We start from the raw sequence: 18,775 nt of genomic DNA on the forward strand, positions 1-18,775 counted from the left end.
CGAAAATGTTCGTGAGAAACGCGTGTTCAGATGGAAAAACAGAGATTTCCAGCCGCATTCTCTCGAGGAAATATCTCTATTTGCATTCGTTGTTGGCGCTTGTTTCGCCGCGATGCCCGATACGAGGGGAAGGTTGGGAAATCTCATTGAGGCACTTCAAAAGAAAAGCGGCGACCTATGTTGATACCAAAGAACATCTTCGCTCGCGGCTCGAGTAGTGCGACCTGGCACAATGGAGTGTTAAGAAATGCGCCTACACTGTTAAAAAAGCTGTGCATTGTTCGAGCGGAGGTTAATAATGACATTAAGCGTGGAACAGTGTATGAAAACCTGGTTGATTTCTTGCATGATGCGCCGGTGTTATCGGCGAACGTAACAAACGTTGTTGAACCAATAAAGGCAAGACTGAAGGTCTTGATGATCCGTTGTTATGGATGTAACATTTAAAAGAACGTTTCATTGTGATTGCCTGATATACATATACATGTAACAGATGTACAGGATGTCTTTATATGTGTATCTATGAATATGGTAGAAATATTTGAATCCATTAAATTTCAACATGTTAGTTTTTAATATAATAATAAATAATCGGGAAAAAAACGATTCTTTGTGAAAAAAGTAGAGGTTTCTAGTAGTTATCTATTTGTATGTCGATCAGAATATAAATCGATATTTCAATGTATGTACATATGTGTTTTAATTAAATACTGAATGAAAGAAACTGCGTTTACAAACTGACATTGAGTAGACACGATACTATCAATGACAGGAAGTAGATGACGACATTGTCCACTTTTATAAATAAGAAACAGGAATAGGAGCAGAAGCCCGTTAAATCAAAACTTACAATTATCGAGCAATTCTTAGTAATCTTTTTCTAAAAACAAATCTTTATAAATAAGTAAAATTAAGGCCTTTGTCAAATCAATAACTTTGTGTAAGAAATAATAGAGAAAATAAAGAAAGAAAGAAATATATTAGTTAAATCTATCAAGGGAATTAATGAAAAAGAGCAAAATTATAATTAACTTCATCTTCTTCCACGATATTCGGATAACGTTTGAGGTGAGCGACTCGAATCGTTTTGCTAGAAACCAGCATATTCCCTCGGAGAATCGAGTTCACCAGCGCGGGGTGTCGTTGTTACTGTTAGCGGCAAGAAAGTCGCCCAATCAAAGTTCCAATCGAAGCTTAATCAATGATCTTCGAAGGAAACGAGCCACGACTCGCGATAGGTTGCACGCCAGAAGCACCAGAGAGACACGTCGAAATGCGCGTTCCACGGATTCTTTCCGCGACCCGGTTTATTACATAAGAAACAACGGCCGCCGCGTAATCGTTACGTTGCACAGTGAAAATCCGCCGTAACAAACGAACCTGGTAATTTCTATTAGTTTTCCCTCGTCGTGAAACACGCGGCGCCGCGCATGCGCGCTTTATCCGATCGATCTCTTTTGTGCCATTTCTAGGACCATTATCGTTCGATGAATCAGTTAATGGAAAAAAAGAAATAGAACAGAAAAAGATAGAAGTCGCTAGCCAACTTAGAGAATCAGAATCTATGTCGCAACTGGAACGCGAATTTAATAAGAAGATCGTCGTAGAGATATCTTTTTTCCTTTAGTATTATCCACAGATTGCTAAATCATGTTTATTTAATGAAAAAGAAAAAATATACTTGTTTATTGAAGATTTTGCTTTCGTTGAAATTCACTTCGTTTACTTTTATCTAAGTAAATTAAAAAGTCGATTAACCTATTAGGGACAAGTGTTACGTTACATTTGCAATTGTTTTTCAATTAATTTACATTATTGAACGTTGTGTCACACAGTGGTTACGAAAGGGAATTTCAAGGATTCGTCTGATATATTTTTCAACTTTAAGATCAAACAGAAATTTTCATAATTTAACTGAGAGAAGATTTAACGCAACGTTGCCTCTTAATAACTTAATGCTTAGAATAAAGATTTTCGACAAAAGAAAAATTCCCTCGACGCATGACTATTATCCACCGAAGGTACTAACTGTAAGTGCCATCAACTTTAGCATCGATCGTTGGAATACGAGCTTAAATTCGTCACCGTGGGGCATCACTGCTCAGAGTAGCGATCTTTACGACGTTCTATGCGCACAAGTTAACCGCCCTTCGGGCTCGATCGCAAACGCGCCGCTTCAACGGAGATGCAGTAAATACCGGTATCTGGTGTCGTAAAGTGCGGCATTGGTTTTCCACCGGAGAGAGAGCTTAAGGAAGCGTAGGGCTTCTATGACCTGAGTGAGAAGGAAATGGGGAAGAAAGGGTTCCCGGGTAAAGAAGAAAGGAAGGAGAAGTTGAAAGGTATTAGAAAGAGCGAGAAAGAGGGGTAGAGGAAAAAAGGGAGGCGGAAAGAGAGAGGGACAAGAAGGAGAGGACCAGGGCAGCTCGCCACGTAATTTATGTCTGGAGCGCACCGCGGTACGCCGCAACCGCGTTGACAGTTGAAACACGGCGGCGACTCGGATTGGTCGGCTCCGGGCGCCTTATAGGGTCGCGCGCATGCGCACACCGCCTTACGACATCCATCAGAGGCGACCGGCTACTGCCGTCAGCATGCCACTCTTTATCTTTCTCCTTTTCTCTAGACCCCTTGCCCTTTGCCGATGTCAACCGAGCCGTAATCCGCTGTCACTTTGGATACTGTCCCCGTCGCCGTCTTGCTCTTCGTGCCTGTTAGGTTGTTGTCCTATTTCGCCTATTCCAGTTGTCGGTCCGACAACGACGACCAGGAGTACCTATCCTACGCGGTTGCGACGTCTTCCGACCATGTCCTTTACGGTGCCTCCTCTTTGACTTCGGTGGAAAGTGTCTTCTCCATCTTCGGCTCTACCTCAGATCGGTTACTTTTACCGGCGAGCTTTTTTTCCTCCCTTCGTCGTTGGGAATTATATAGGTTTTTGAGCTGAGACTGGTCTACGACGCGTCCACGTTGACGCGGCGTTTTTCGACGTCTCTTGTCCCTTTGACTTAGAATCGAATCGATTCTATCCGAACTATTAATGAAAGGAAGCCTCCTTTCATTACTTTCACCCTATCTCTATCCTTCCTCTGTATTTCTCTGGTTGGTGATTTCTCGCGATCGACTTTTTGTTTATGGTGACACTGTTTGTGACGACTTTTGTGAACACTGCACAATGTAGGTGTGAGAATTTCACTCGAGCAAATCGACTATGCTTTGTTTCGACGCAATTGCGGTTAGATCGGAAGGATTAGGTTCTTTCCACTCGGTTTTTCGATGCGACTACTGAACCGTGAACGGTGAAATACCGTCGATGCTCGTTCGGGTGTCGCGTGAGACCGCGTTGCAAAATACACGCGCGTAAAACAATCGTTTAACACCGCAACATTACAGTTCAATTAACGTATTAGGCTTTATTCGCGTGGAGAACTTTGCATTCCCGTTGTCATCGAGCCTTTTAGCCATTCCTATCGTACAATAAAATTAAAGCCATCGAACTAATGTTATTTTCCTGTCTTATGATCTTTTTAATTGCTACTTAAGCTAGCGTTAGTTAATCGCTGTTTTTACACCGTGTCAGCTGCGAAATATGGACATATTATTCGTAATTTGTAACTATATAATTCTCTAGCAGTAAACTAAAGTTATACTCTGTTATAATTTGCTTTTATTAAAAATATCGGATCGTAAAGAAATAAATAAAAAATACATTTTTCACTCTTTGGCCGTGAGCGTGAGTTCTCCATTTCCAACAGATGAAACAAATTTATGTTTAGCCCCTATATCTTTAATCGCGATCACAGGTATATACATTTTGTATAAATATCCTTAATTCAGACATACATAAATGTTATAAGATATTGATTGTAAATTTTGAAAATTTCTAAAGTGTATGATTGTATGTTTGTTCCAGCAGCCGGCCAGCTCGCAGGAGCGTGGCAGCGGCTTGGCTGTGGGGCGTCAAGGGGGGCCCGGCAGTGCGGGGGGGCCCGGAGCAGTGGACCAGGCGAGGGACCTAAGTCCCTGCCTCCCTGCGTCTATGGGCGACGCTGCACGACCTACCACCTTACCGTGCAGTCCTCCTGCCGCCCACCATCACGGGCCCCATCATACACCCCTGCATCAGACCCACTGTGGAACAAACAACAACTGCTACGACGGACCCACCACCCCCTACGACTCTAGGGATTATGATTCTCCTGGAGGTACGTGTTTGTATTATCTTTAGCAATATTTAATTCTTTATCATATCGAAATATTTCGAGTATTTCTAACTTTCTTTTATATCGTACAATTTTAATATATTTAATGCGAAAATTAATTCGATGTATTTAGATTTACTTGTTTCTAACAAGCATCTTAAACCGAAATATTTTAATGTTTCACGACAATTTAAAAACAACCTCGCGCGTGTTCGTATTGGCAACTTCGCGTGAATTGATCGAATAAGAAAAATTATTTTATTTGGTAATCGAATTTACATTGCACGTACCACGAACAAACCGGGAATTTTGTTTAAAGACACATCGGATTAATTTACACCCGTAATAACATTTAGCGATTCAAGTAAAAATTGTTTTCGATGATTCTTAATTTTCTTTCATTTTTAAATCAACAATCTTAATTTGTAAATTAAACGTCATAATTCATTATCCATTGAAACGCTTGTCAGGTGGCCAAGAATACAGGAATAGCAACAGTAATTTCGAGAACCCCAGCGACTTGACCATGCCTCCGCATACGACGCACCATCATCACCATCATCACCATTCGCATCTGCACCCGCAGACTCACTCGCAGGAGCAACAAACCACGGACCACTTGCACGCTATCCCAAAGCTGGAGCCACCACCCACTCCTCCCGCACAGTCTGAGGATGTTCCGGGGGTGGTTTGCGCCGGATGCGGTCTACGGATATCCGACAGGTTTTACTTGCAGGCGGTGGACAGGCGGTGGCACGCGGCCTGCCTTCAATGCTCCCACTGCCGTCAAGGACTCGATGGCGAAGTCACTTGCTTCAGCAGAGACGGAAACATTTACTGCAAGAAGGATTACTATCGGTGAGTCGATGCAGACATTTGTTACGGTGATTAACCCTCGACTGGTGGCCCGACGAGGAACGTTACGTAAGCGGTCGAGGTCGATTTGACAGAGTTTTCTTATAAGAGATTGTAATAGGGCAGACTGTAGACATTTATGCAAATTCATATTTTTGTGAATAGCTCTTATCTTTTCGTTGATCATGTGTGATCATGTTGATCATACTTACCAGTCTTGGCTTGGAATTTACCAATCTTTAAGATTTATCAATCAGATATTAATACGAGCTATGCGCTGTTCGTTGTCAGTTATTAAGAGCTTTAAATTGCTGACAATAACCGATTATAAAATAATATACAAAGAATTTTATATTATAAAGGTTCGTTTTAGAAATTGCTCGTTTAAAACTTTATGCTCGTAGATGGAAAACGAGTTTAAAAAAAACGCAATTAAAATAGGGATCTATATTGGTAAGCAGTTGGCTTTTTATCATGAAGATAAAGTCACTACCTCTCATTAAAGATTCGTAACGATCGCCAATGAGTATCGTCGAGGCGAGTCATAAAAGCGAAGTTTCGAACGTTTGTAGACCTTACCGTTAACGAGTTTTCTAATGATTTTGTCTAGTGAAACATCTTTGGATTGTACGCATTAAATAAATTAGGTACATGTCCTATATCGATCCATTCCTCTCATCCACCCATTCTAATAGCTTCGGCCATGGTTTACAACTATATTTATATCTGCACGAATCTTCATGCGGTCGACAGCTAATCTTCCCCGCTAAGCAATTAAAATGAAACCACAAAGTATAGTGTCTTTGGTTTTTATCGACAATGTTGCCCGAGGAAATCCGTAGTGGTCGACTTCCTATCGTTATAGTGAAACAACGATATTCGCGTAGCTATAGCCAAATTTTGTGTTTAACAGATCTGTCATTCGTAATTATTCGCTACAAGTAATATGAATGAAAGATTAGTAATGTATCGATATCTTAAATTCTACTCTTTATTCCTTCAAGTTTAAAATCAATTTAATGAACATAATTAAGAAGCTCAAAGGCAATTTTTATTGAAGAAAATATAAAATATAATGTATCACAGAAAATACACTTGTGTCATTGTTCCACTGACATTTAATTAATCAATTACACTCAATCACATAATTTCAATTAATACTTAAAATTTTTCTAACATATTAAATTTTCGATGTTGTCAAAAATTAAGTTCGCTCGATTCCCCTATATTTTTCTTAAATTACGTTATATTTTCGTTTTGAATTTTTCTTCACGTCAATAGGGCATGTTATACGGTGCAAAGAAAATGCTAGGTCGCTCGTCACTAGAGCAAGTCAACCGCGAAGCGGCAATTTCTGTAATTCCAGAGACCATTCGAGAAGACCATCCGCGATTTCAGAGAGCGCGTGTGATTTCAAAGTAGGCGAACGCGTTTGCGCAACGAAGGCCTCGAATCTCCTCGGTCACGATGATAAGGGCTCGTTCTATCGACGTGCACGCGATTGACAGTGAATTACCATTGCAACGAGTAGCTAGCCATCGAGGCGAATCACGCATGGAATAACAAAAAATTATCGTTACAGAGAGCGACTCGCGGAAAACAATAAGATACCACGAGTTTATATAAGTCGACTTGCTTTTCCTCTGAAATGCACGTTATTCCGAGAACGTGCATTCTCTTCCAAGAAAAACTTTGTATTTCGTGTTGAAATTTTATAAAAAAACATGATCAGGCATCATCGATGTACAGTGGTTACGAAAAGTATCTGCATATCGTTGTACCTGTGGTAGCATTTACATACTAATTAATTAGATTCAAGTATATTAAATTTCGTATCATATAATAGTACTTTCATACGACTATAAAAATTTCATACTATGGAAATTAAATCTAAAATCTCATAAGAAAACGTTTCATTGGAAAATGAAGGTATGTGGAAATTATTTCTAGCCTCTTTTTAGTGTAGCTTTCTAATTTTTATATTCTGAATTTTTCTATTCTTATATTTTATATTCCGATACGATAAAATCATATTAACGATAACATATAAGAATCGAAAAGTTTTTGATAGTTTTACAGCTATTTGACATTATGTGTTGACTACGTATTATTTAACGACTTGACATTACATTCATCCATTAAATTTTGGTTATGTAAAGTGAAGTAATTTGAAAGAAGATCGATTCCGTATAAAGCGATTTAGAATTTTATTAGAAACTATTAGAAGATGAAAGGATAAAATTTATTACTTTGGAAGCAAAAATGATAATTTCTATTCACGACAACGTTCGCTATTCATAGAAAATTGATCCATTAAGCAATACATGAGCGTAAGAACTTCACGTAGTATAAGGATAATAAAGTGCACAAGCGTATTCGTCTTACCTAATCTACCTAATACTCCGAAACAACGTTAGAACCAGGAAAAAAAGCTTATCGATGCGATCATCCTCTTTTGCAGATGTGCGAGACCTTTCCCCAGATTTCTACTCAAGCGGTTCCTCAATTAGTCAACTTTCCCTATCGGGATTATAAACGATAAACGCAAATCCGTAATAAGTTACGCAATCCGTGGTGATTTCCATATTGTTAGGGATACGGTGACAAGCGTATCACTTTAAAAATTACGTGATTTTTATGAGAAACACAATGAAATTCTCATAATCATAAAGTCATAATAAGAAAGACGAATCTGATGGATAATTTCCAGAAACTTAGAATTTGTTCCTATTTATATTTTATTTAACTATTTTGAAAGTTAATACTTCAATACCTAACACTCTGATTAATGAACTATTTCTTCTGCAATCTGTAATTTTCTAAATCTATGAGCATAAAAAATATTTTCATAGATAGCCATGAAAATAACTTAAAATTGTAAGTTTTAATTTATGCTATCACTGTTGTTACTAATAAAATGGATCATTTTAACAAAAATTACATTGTTTTATTAAATCGTTTCATTAAACTTGTTGAAAGCTTTCTATTATAGTTTGCAAATTATAGCGTAGAAAATTATTCTTTCAGTTCTTATCAGTAGTTGATTTCCGACGAAATTTTATAGAAACGAATTTAAAGATGCAGCGGCACTGATGCGCTGTGTACTTGTCAAATAAATTTGCGCAACACTTGGTCCATCTCTACCTAAAGTATCCTAGACCGTTACTCGTGTTGCGCCAAAAGCGAACTTGGCACAGCTCCGTAAGAATTCCCTCACGTTTAGCCGGCACTGGTGATTCCCATTCCGAGAAACAATTGCGCCCTCGACGTTCGCGCTCCAGTACGCGGAAATCACCTGTCTTGCCATATTTCGTGTCCCGGTTTCAGACACTAATCCTTGTCTAGCAGGGAGTCAGAAGTCAATCGTTCCTCCTGCTGAACGATCTTTTAGAATGAAAATCGTTCGCGAGTCTTTTCAAATGCTTTCGAGTGAAACTTTCGCGTCGTGTTTGCGATTCGTTTGGAGAAATGTCGATTTCCCGATGTCAAGACTTTGTAGGGAGATAGAAGAGTAAAACATGTTTTGCTTCGATCAAGAACTTCTTATATTGTCAGATTCTTTATCGTAAAAGTTATGATTCGAAGTAATATTGGCCAATTCTGTCAAGGAATAGCGTCAAATTATATTTCTATTGTTCTTTCGTCAATTTCATTCAATTTCATCCAATTTCAAAGAAAAGTGGAACGTATGATTTCCGGCTATTTAAATTTACCTAACTCGCTAAAGTTATACTGAAGTATCCAATACAACTATTCAAATCAACAACCACTAAACTAGCTCCATATAACCACCAATTCAACCACGTATCAACAAATCCATAAATATTCCTTTGCAACTCACATCAGAAATGAAAATATCAAAGTTGCCCACTCGTATCACGATGCCTCATTCCCCATGCTCCGATCGTTCTTGTTCGATCGACGAGCGAAATAATTTAAAGGTTCATGAGAGAATATCGTTGCGGGCACCATGGTCGAGAGGGACAGGGAACATCGTGTTGGGCCGTGGAGTAGGCCTCACACGGCGCGGATATTAGCGTACTCCCTCGCTCTGCTCGATTCGCACACACGGCTGTTCGCCGTACGTACGGACTGGCCAGTTCATCGACTAATGGTCACGACTCGACCATTTACCTCCGGCGAAGCGTCGATTCTTGATAAGTAAATCACCGTCGATCTACATTTCACGAGCGACGGACGATATACACGTGCACCGAGCTGCACGTCATCGCGGATGGTGCACCAGCGCCGTCAACCCCCGAATGTCCCTTCGATGCACTTGCCTTTCTCTATTTTTTCCTTTCATTCTCAGTCTCCTTGACTCTTGAATCGACCTTCGACCTTTCGTACTTTGTTTCCCACTCGAATTTTAATATTTCTTTTCTCTGTTATCGTTCGCTTTCTTAATTGAATGACGGATGAGAGTTGTTGGAGGAAGTTTAAGTAGGCTGCTTGGTATTCACGAATTTTTAAAGAGGCTTTTATTAGCGGTTGAATTGTATTCTAGGCTCTCCTATACAGTGACTTACTAATTAATAAAATTAGCGGATAGGTAAATAAGTTGCCGTTTACAGATTCCTGTTGCTCAATTTTATTATTTCACATCGAAGAGGACAATTGATGGTTTATTTGTTTGATTACCAAATTTGTTACTGGTACGTAAGAAAATCTCGTAGCGTTGGTTTTCGAGTGTTAATTTAAAATCAAATTTCAGCCACTGTCGGAGAAAAGTGGAATCGCGCTTGGTCGGATTGGTTAAATATTCTAAAACGTTCAAGCGTTCCATGAATATAGTAATTTTACAGTTATTCGTGATTCAACATATGGTCACGGAGATCGTAGATAGCCGTGATTCATTATTACATAAATCATTAAACGCGTGACAGAAGCTGAAGTCGCTCGACTCGAAGCCGCGTTGCAATTTCGGTAGCCAGACACCCAACAGAGGTTCCTTTTGCTCGTCTTCCGTCCTCCGCTTCGTCTGCACGCTTTCTGTTCGCTCGTGGACGCGGTGGTATGCCTCGAAAATCACGCCAGCCGATCTCAGAGGCCACGGTCGAGATCCCCCTGGATAAGGAGCTGGTTTTATCGCGCAAAGCAGGACGCGCGAGTGAAGACACCCTGTGACAGCGACGAGATTAGAACTCGCGAAGGGAGAATGTCGTTTAGACGTTCTTGCACACGCGTTTCGGCGATCCCTGTGCCGTGTGAGATTTTACAGATTAAAATTAACGGAATATTGCATTCTCCTAGTCGATTAATTTTTAGATTAAATTTGAGATTGAATGGAATTAATCAAAATTTGGGATTTTCACAATTGAGCAATTATGATGATCGTCGTGGATCGGTTAATGTTTGCCTTTTTATCGTTGTTGATTTACACAAATATTTTTTTCGCTGAATCAAATGGAAAGCACCCAAGATGATCTTTTTTAGATGAATAATTTATAAAAATGTGGGGAGCAACTTCGCTGGATAATCGGGATATTTGAGGTATAAAGATGAAATTAACAGAACTGAAAATCATCGTAATAAATTTATAACATCGTCCTATTTGCACCAGCGTGATACCGCGACTGTCTGACTTCGTATTCCGCCGGCTCATACTACTGTGCTCGCTTTAAACAGGTATATGTGCATAAAACTAAACAAAATAGAGTTGAAAATGCCTCGAAAGATTCAGTAAGGCTAATAGTAATATGGTACCCTTAATATCCATATAAAATTTATGTTTTTTTTAATCAATTATATCAAAGAATCTAAATAAAAGTAGAAATATCTCGATGAAAATATCACGGACGAAAATTCATCTTGTGCAATGATACTTTGATCAAAGTAGAAAATGGCATAGTGTCTAGTCAGGTTTTCGGGATTTCCGGCAGGAAAGTTGGACGCGTTTCCTATTGTCGCCCAGGTAGAGGAACTTTATTCGTGGCCGGATAGTGTGTCGGCGTTACGCGATATCTACTAGGAAAAGGAATAAATTTGTCGCTGCTGCGATGCGCGCTGCGATTCCTCGTGATTTACTCGTGCGGCACTCGTAAATTAAGCCTTGAAATTTGAGAACGTAGATTTCCCGTTGATGCGATTGTGTAAGACGAGCCCCCCCGGTTTTTTGCACGCTCGCGGATCACGTGGATTCGTCGTTCCGTGCCTGAGATGCAAATGCCGTGGTCGCCGATTACGCGAGTACTCGCGACTTGTTCTCTCCGTCTCTTTGTTTGAACCAGTGTGGGAGGATCGACGAACCTTCTGATAACGTTCGTTTACCAGATAGCGGGCTTTTTTCAGTCGACGGGGCCTTTGAGATCAGCGACTCTTCCTCAGAACGAGTAAAGAAAACACGATGATGAAATACAAGGAAGACATGGAAACTTTTGGAGCGATATATATGTCGGAGATGAAAGGACATCGGGACCTTTCTTTAGAATGTTCGGAAAAACTCAATAGCCCAATCCAGATGTTTACATCAACGACATTTAAGCAATAAACGAAGAAATAGTTATGCGGGCACTTAAGGTTTATGACGATGGGTTTGGGCTCGAAGTGACATAATGAGTCACTGAACGTACCCACGGTCACGGGAGGGACGTGTATCAGGTCTGTAAGTATGAAACCGTAATTTGCCTGTAGATGGCCCTAGCTGATCATGTAGTTATCACTAAACTGCTTCATTGATGCCAAAAGTCTTTGTTGACATCTCACAAACATTTTCGACTCAGAACAATACAAGTTTCATACAACAGCATAGTTTGTAATAGCGTTGAACATGTCAAATTTTGTGCCTGGAAACTACGATTTGCGGACAGCATTGATTTTCTGTTACCATTTGAAGAAAACTGCTGCAGAATCGCATCGAATGCTTGTCGAAGCTTACGGTGAGCATGCTCTTGGTAACTCACAGTGCCTTGAGTGGTTTAAAAAATTCAGAAGTGGCAATTTTGACGTGAGGAACGAAGAACGTGGAAGACCACCGAAAAAGTTTCAAGACAGCGAATTGAGCTATTAAAACCTGGCGAAACCGTTAATACTGAGCGCTACCGACAACAAATGATCGATTTGAATCAAGCTTTGCGTGAAAATCGACCAGAATATCAAAAAAGGCAACACAAAGTAATTTTGCTTCATGATAATGTACCATCGCATACAGCAAAACCGGTCAAGGAAACGATTGAAGCGTTCAGTTGGGAAATACTTTCGCACGCGGCTTACTCACCAGACTTGGCTCCGTCCGATTACTATTTATTTGCATCGATGGGACACGCACTTTCTGATCAGCACTTCACTTCTTACGAAAATGTACGAAAATGGCTCGATGACTGGTTTGCCTCAAAAGAGCGACAGTTTTTTTTGGCGTGGCATCCACCAATTGCCAGACAGGTGGGAAAAATGTATAGCTAGCGATGGGCAATACTTCGAATAAAATATTTTTAATCATTTTCATACGATAAACGTGTATTTTCTATACAAAAATGCTGGTTTCATATTTACATACCTGGTAATGACAGAAATAGAAAATAGTTGTGCAGCTCTCCTCAAAAACAGAGATTGTCCCAAGGAGTGAGAAAAGGACTATATAAGGGCAGTTTCATTTGGATTACGAGTTAGTTAGTTAGTTAGTCGTTGGACGAATTGCTGACTGAGTTATCAAGAGAGTTATCCGAATCGTATATTACGTTTGCACTCGTCATCCCGTGGACCGTGGATTCGTTGTCGAACCTGAATTCTTTGTCATCGACATCTCAACCATCCTATCGCCGCTATTACTTGTAGCCTCTTGTAGTACCCACATTTGTACCGATAAACATAGGCTATATCCGCGATGGTAAATTTGAGAAAGGTTCATCGAACGCCCAGAATTCCAACCTTAATCTGACATATATTTTACATTTGGGAATCGTAAGAATTTAGAAAAGAAGAATTACGATATTTCGTTACAAATGACAATGTGTTCCTCTAAATAATCTTCCATGTAACGTACCTATTCGATGTATCGAAACTGGTGTTTCAGATTATGTACTTCGATACTACTGCACGCAATTTCTATTTTTAATTCACAATTCAGTAATTTGAAATTCACATCAAAGCTAAAATTCTGATATAATCGCCATCTGCCTTTAGTCCATAAGACATACAGCGAATTTGACTCGATATGACAATCCAGAGTCCACACCACACCCTCTAACGAAGCAACATACACCGAAACCGTCCAACAACTCGACTCGTTCTCAATTAACCGTTTAAAATTCAGAGAGCAAGTCGTCGAAACCAGTGACAACGGAGACCAAGAGTGTCGAAGCAGAAGGTGTGGCGGGGCCGTGTTCTCGCTGCAAGCGGCCCTTGCACGCGAGCGGACAACTTTGGACGCGTTTCCTCGTGGTGTGTCCTCGCGAACCGGTACACTGTACGTACACGCGTGTACACGGTTGCATACACAGTTGCTTACCGCGTCATATAAGAGTGACAGCCAAGATGGAATAGCGCAGACATCCCGTCACGACACGGCTTTGGGCCCGAAACTCTTATCTCGGTGGCTCGCATGTGCGATCTGTGCCGTCGTTGCCGCATAGCCAGCGTGTCGTTGGCTGCTGGCTGTCGCCGCGACCGGTGTTATTAGGCGACGCGCGTTCGCGTGTCCGTCCAGTGAACTCGGTTTTACGCGCGTGACACCCTTTCGTAACTCCCGCGTCGCGGCTCTAGATCGGAAGGAATTATTTCCAGCAGCGGGCCCGAACTCGTTCGTCTAGCTCGCGGACCCAACTATCGATTGATCTAACGCGACCAACCGTACACGTGGCTATGAGGTTTGTAGGATCGAGTTACGCGGATGGACTCTTGGATGGATGGTCGATTTCTGGGTTTGAGGCGTTGACGTTAAACGAAGATGATGGCGAGAAGCGGAAGAATTACTTTAGGGAATTTAGGACAGTTTGGTGTATATTATTATAATATTGGGTAGCGTTTGAGTAGTGGCTATGTACTATTTGCTTGTTAGGATAGGTTAGGTTATCTTTGGTAAGTTAAAGTAGATGTTAGGTTTCTTGGGAGTTTTAACACGTTAGATGCTTATGACATATGTGTTGCATCGATTAAATAATGCTGCTGTGTTGGAGAATGTGTTGGAGAAGTTTGATGGAACGTTGAATAGTTTTCGGGTAGTGGATATTTGGATGTTAAGACAGCTTAGGATTTTTTAATATTTTGATATATATTAGATGATACTGAAAACGTAGATTCGTGTATTTCGGACGCAAACGAACTATGTAGCGAATTTTGTAGTATGTTGGAATATGATATTTTAGGGATGAATAGCTATATTTTTAATAGCAACAAATACACAAACTCAATTTGCTTCTTGTGTAATATTTTACCAGGCCAAATAACCGTATTTCGAATCGATGTAATCATTGGTACACAGTCTGGCTTTCTCAGTAATCTCTTCTTATCACACGCCTTCAGAAAGAACTCGGCCGAGCACGAGAAGTTACAAAGAGCGCCCCTTATCCAGTGGCTAACCAGATCTTGATATTTTGACATCGAACAGGATGCAATTAGCGAAAAAGAAAGACGAAGCGAAAGAGTAGCTACAATTTAGCGATGGATCGCCACAGGTGCTTTTCGAGTTATCCGGCTCATCCATTTCGTTTTCGGACGAGAATGTCAAGCAGCTTTGAATGTTTTAACGAGCCACTTTCCAAGCGAAATATGAACGTCTGGCTGGCAGACGGTAGAACGTCGAAAGTGGCTGGTCACCTCGCGTGTTAGCTCGGCCCGGCCCGGTGGCTTCGTCGTAAAAATTGCTTGCGCGTAAAGAGATCGTTGCTCGCCGTGCTCTAAGAGCTTCCTGGATCGTTCAAGTTTTTTTCTTCTCTTCTTTCCTCCTCTTTTCCTCCGGAATCGCCTCTGTGTGTTCCTCGGGCTGAAATTACTTCGCGGTGCTAGCCCGTTGGTCTTCGGCCTCCGTCTTTGTCAGACGCGTTTGTTCGAGCTTTAGTATCGCCGTTAATATGAGCAGCGTCGGCAATCGAAGCGTGTCCAGCCCCCTGATCGCTGATAAATTGCTCTAATGCGACTAATGAACTACCCGCTACAAGAGTTAGCCGTGCGCACGTTCGCGGATGTTTTCGAGGCGAGCATGCTCGATGATGCCTCCTTCGCGCGCGCAAGTATTCAGTATTCACACACGGCCAAGTTCAATGCCGGCTGGTAATTAATTCGGGGCTCCGTCTCGCTTCGGGGACCGTTTGGAATTTCTTGCCCACACCGAGCCACGGCAAATTCGTCCGCGAACCATGCAGATTCGTTACGTGGGCGATGGAAGAAACCGGATGCCCGGATTAAGGGTGCAAAATGAATGGAACGAGGATCGTTTAGGTCTTTCTCGGAAATTCTTCGTGAATACTGGAACAAGGTCTTTGAAACTAAGGGGCTTTCTGAAAAGAAGGGCTTTTAGGTATGTGATAAATATATAGACGCTTTTTTTTTAATGAAATAATTTTATAAAATATCATTTTACGAAATGTTCATTTATTTTGTAAATATAGGAAAATAGTGTTTTTTGAGGACTATTAGAATTTTAAATTGGAACCTTAGGTCGCATTGAAGAACTAGAACTAAACCTTCCGATGTAATTTACACACTTGACTCTCTTATCTTCTGAGCTCTTTTTTCAGAAAACTTTCCAATTCGTTTCTTTTCTTTTTTCTTTAATTGTAGATATTGACGTAGATGGAGGTCATAGGATAGTAACTTTGTGATGCCTGGTTTCTTGGCTAAATCCGATTAGGAAGTAAACTGCTGATTCAGCGACACAAATTAGTAGAAACTTGGAATATTTTATTCTATTCAATTCTGTTGATTTTCAATTATTCGATGATCAAAGCCATTGGTGAAACTCACTGTTCCATTCTCTTGCACTTTTGATGAATTTTTCTAAAATATAAAGCGGTGTTAGATAAGATGTCCGCACCGAGCTACTCATTATTTATCGAGTAAACCCGCAGCACTGCCACGTGGGACGCTGGACACGCATAATTTATCACCAACGTTTTTGCATACAGCGAAATGTATGAACTTCGACGAGCAACCACGCGAATGTGTTTCGTGAATTGGATGTTTTCGAGGTTCGTTGAAATTGCTCTACAATCATGGAACGTGATTTATAAAAACGCATGTTAATATTCACTCGAGAATTTTGAAATTTATAATAATTTGTTTCGGGAAGGTGAGGTCAAGTGGTTCATTAATTATAAACTCGCATGTTTACTGAAATACAACATTTGTGGTTTGCCATGGAGAATTCGATGAACGTGTTTCGTAGATGAGTTAGTAAGTCACGTTCGATGACCGATTCGAAGATTTTTCTGTTATTAATAAACCAATATTTATATGTTCATTAAAATGTTTGATGCGTCGTTATATTTTCACGATGGAAGATACACGAGCGCATAAAATTCACTTATTCCTTGTGCAACCAGAGATACGTTTGAACCGGTTCGCCGGAATATCCTGCGACCGCTTGGTAGCCGATGGCTCTGTTTCCTCAGGACTCGAACGACTTAATGTCGCTACCTCTTAGCCTTCATTTTATCTTCTTCGGATTCCGGTTACCTTCGAGTCTTACAAACCCTATAATTTCAATCTTCCGCTTAAAACGCCACTGTTTCTATATTTTAATATTTCAATTTTCTGCTCTTCATATTGTTAATTTCCTGTATAAAAGAGTAGCATCTACAGAATCGTTAACTGTAAGACATTAAACGGCATATATTTTCTTAAATGTCGGAGTGTCGTTATCTTACCTGATAAAATTACATTACATATTCATATTACTTCTGTTTAATGCCAAACCACATAAGCAATATTTTATTTGAAAAAAATACAAAGCAAGGCAAAACTTCCTTTCTCTACGAATCTTCTATATACATCCAAGATCATCTAAAATTAGTGCAAAATCGTCTATCTTTTAAACGACGTTATTCGAGATTGGCGCGGATAACGAGCGTGTAGGAGGACGTTCTTAATTACGTATGAAAAAGAAGGGATCGGAGGAAAGAAGAGAGAAGAGGGAGAACACTAAGGAAATGATCGTGGATCGGGCTTGGTGAGCTCGACTTCCTGGATTTTCTGGAGGCTGGCTCTCTGGCTGGTGGCAGCGGTCATGCATCGTGGCCACGACTTGCATGTACGTCAGGATTCACGTTCGCGCGATTCACCGGCGTTCAAAGCGCATCTCCTCGCGCGGCCCGTGCGTGTCTCGTTGCGCACGGGTATATTAGCGGCAAAGCGTGCGTGTTCATAAACCACGGGGTCGCGTGCGTACCACCACCTGCTGAATTTTGTCTTCACGATACTGTCCTCGCGTATATGCTGTCTCTCTTCAGAGGACTAATTAGTGGACAGGAATTTCCTCGGCTTACTTCTTCCTTTCTGGATCATTTAGCTTTTTTCTTCGTACAACCAGAAGACGGTGGGAATGCGTTTGAAAAATGAATTTTGCGGCTCTTTCAATTTGTTCAAGGTTTAGATGTGAAGATCACTAGAAATCCTCTGAGAATGCTGGGATGGAAATTATGCACGTAAGTTTGCTAAAACGATCGATAGTTTTTTGAAATAAGAATATTTGGCGTATCGTATGGCGGGTTGTATTGGAACGTAATGGCTGGAATTTTATTATACAGCATTCATTTTTTGTAACATATATTGAAATATATCAATATACGTACGAATACGTACGACATGTAGGAAAAATTAGGTAAACCTGTAAGTGAAGTCATTAGGAAATTATTAAAACCTTCTCGAATTACATATTAGATATCTCATCTGAAATCTTATATAGTTATAAAGAATTTATATATTTGACATTGCAATAACTTCATAAATTATATATAATTAAATGAAATTTAATTTCCATTATATACACATGTATAATACGTCTCACGATGGGCAAAGACAAGATCGCAGGGTATAGATTACGATACTAGGAAGACGGTGCGTGCAGCTCGACACCGAGCAACTATGTTTTACGATTTCCTCTCGATGAGACTACCGAAGTGGTCTGACTGCAATTAGCCCTTATCTGATCGCATTAAATTTTGATTACGATCTCACATTTAACGTCTCAATCCTCCGATGATGCGCTCGCGTGAAGTCGCCGTTGCAATTTGGCTGTTGCACTCGAAAAAGCAACGATTATCCCTTTCTCTACTCCATCCACTCATCTCACGTAAGGTTGTATATCGTTAATAATCGCTTAGCCAATGTCGCTAAATTTCATTCCAAGAATAGAATAGAATGGAATATAATATCAGACACGCGCACAACGATTACGTTTTTAATCGAGTTTCCATTTGCGAAGACATAGATTCATGCACTGATTAATTAGATCTATTAATAACACGCATTCACATTTCAGATTTTTTCCCATCCACGATTCTTTCAGATCAATATTTTATCCAATTAATAGTTTATGAATCTTTCATTGAATTTTACAAACTTTTTTTTATAGAAAACAGCTGAAATGAGGATACTGGCGTTCTTTTCGATACTTCAGCTCCATCGAATGGGAGATAATATTTATACGTAATTTGTTTATGATATATGTACGTGTATGTTATGGCTCTTTTATGTTATCTAAATTATATGATATGAGTAAAAAAATCCAAGTTCATCGTTTAACGCTGAACGATTTAAAAATGCTTGAAAAGTGAAACATTGAG

At 40.2% G+C, this 18,775-nt stretch overlaps 1 protein-coding gene across 2 annotated transcripts in view; it reads left to right on the forward strand.

Moving 5' to 3' along the window:
• Window positions 1-18,775, forward strand: part of LOC138178248 (protein apterous-like) — a 55,769-nt gene that overhangs the window by 11,571 nt on the left and 25,423 nt on the right. The window contains exons 2-3 of one of the 2 annotated variants that reach the window (XM_069109907.1): window positions 3,914-4,205; window positions 4,673-5,060. In XM_069109907.1, coding sequence (XP_068966008.1) covers window positions 3,914-4,205; window positions 4,673-5,060 — 680 coding nt within the window. The remainder of the gene's footprint in view (window positions 1-3,913; window positions 4,206-4,672; window positions 5,061-18,775) is intronic. The other variant, XM_069109908.1, reaches the window with a different exon arrangement.

Source organism: Bombus flavifrons, chromosome 3 (genome assembly GCF_040668555.2).
Source record: "Bombus flavifrons isolate JBK064 chromosome 3, iyBomFlav1_principal, whole genome shotgun sequence".
Taxonomy (NCBI): domain Eukaryota; kingdom Metazoa; phylum Arthropoda; class Insecta; order Hymenoptera; family Apidae; genus Bombus; species Bombus flavifrons.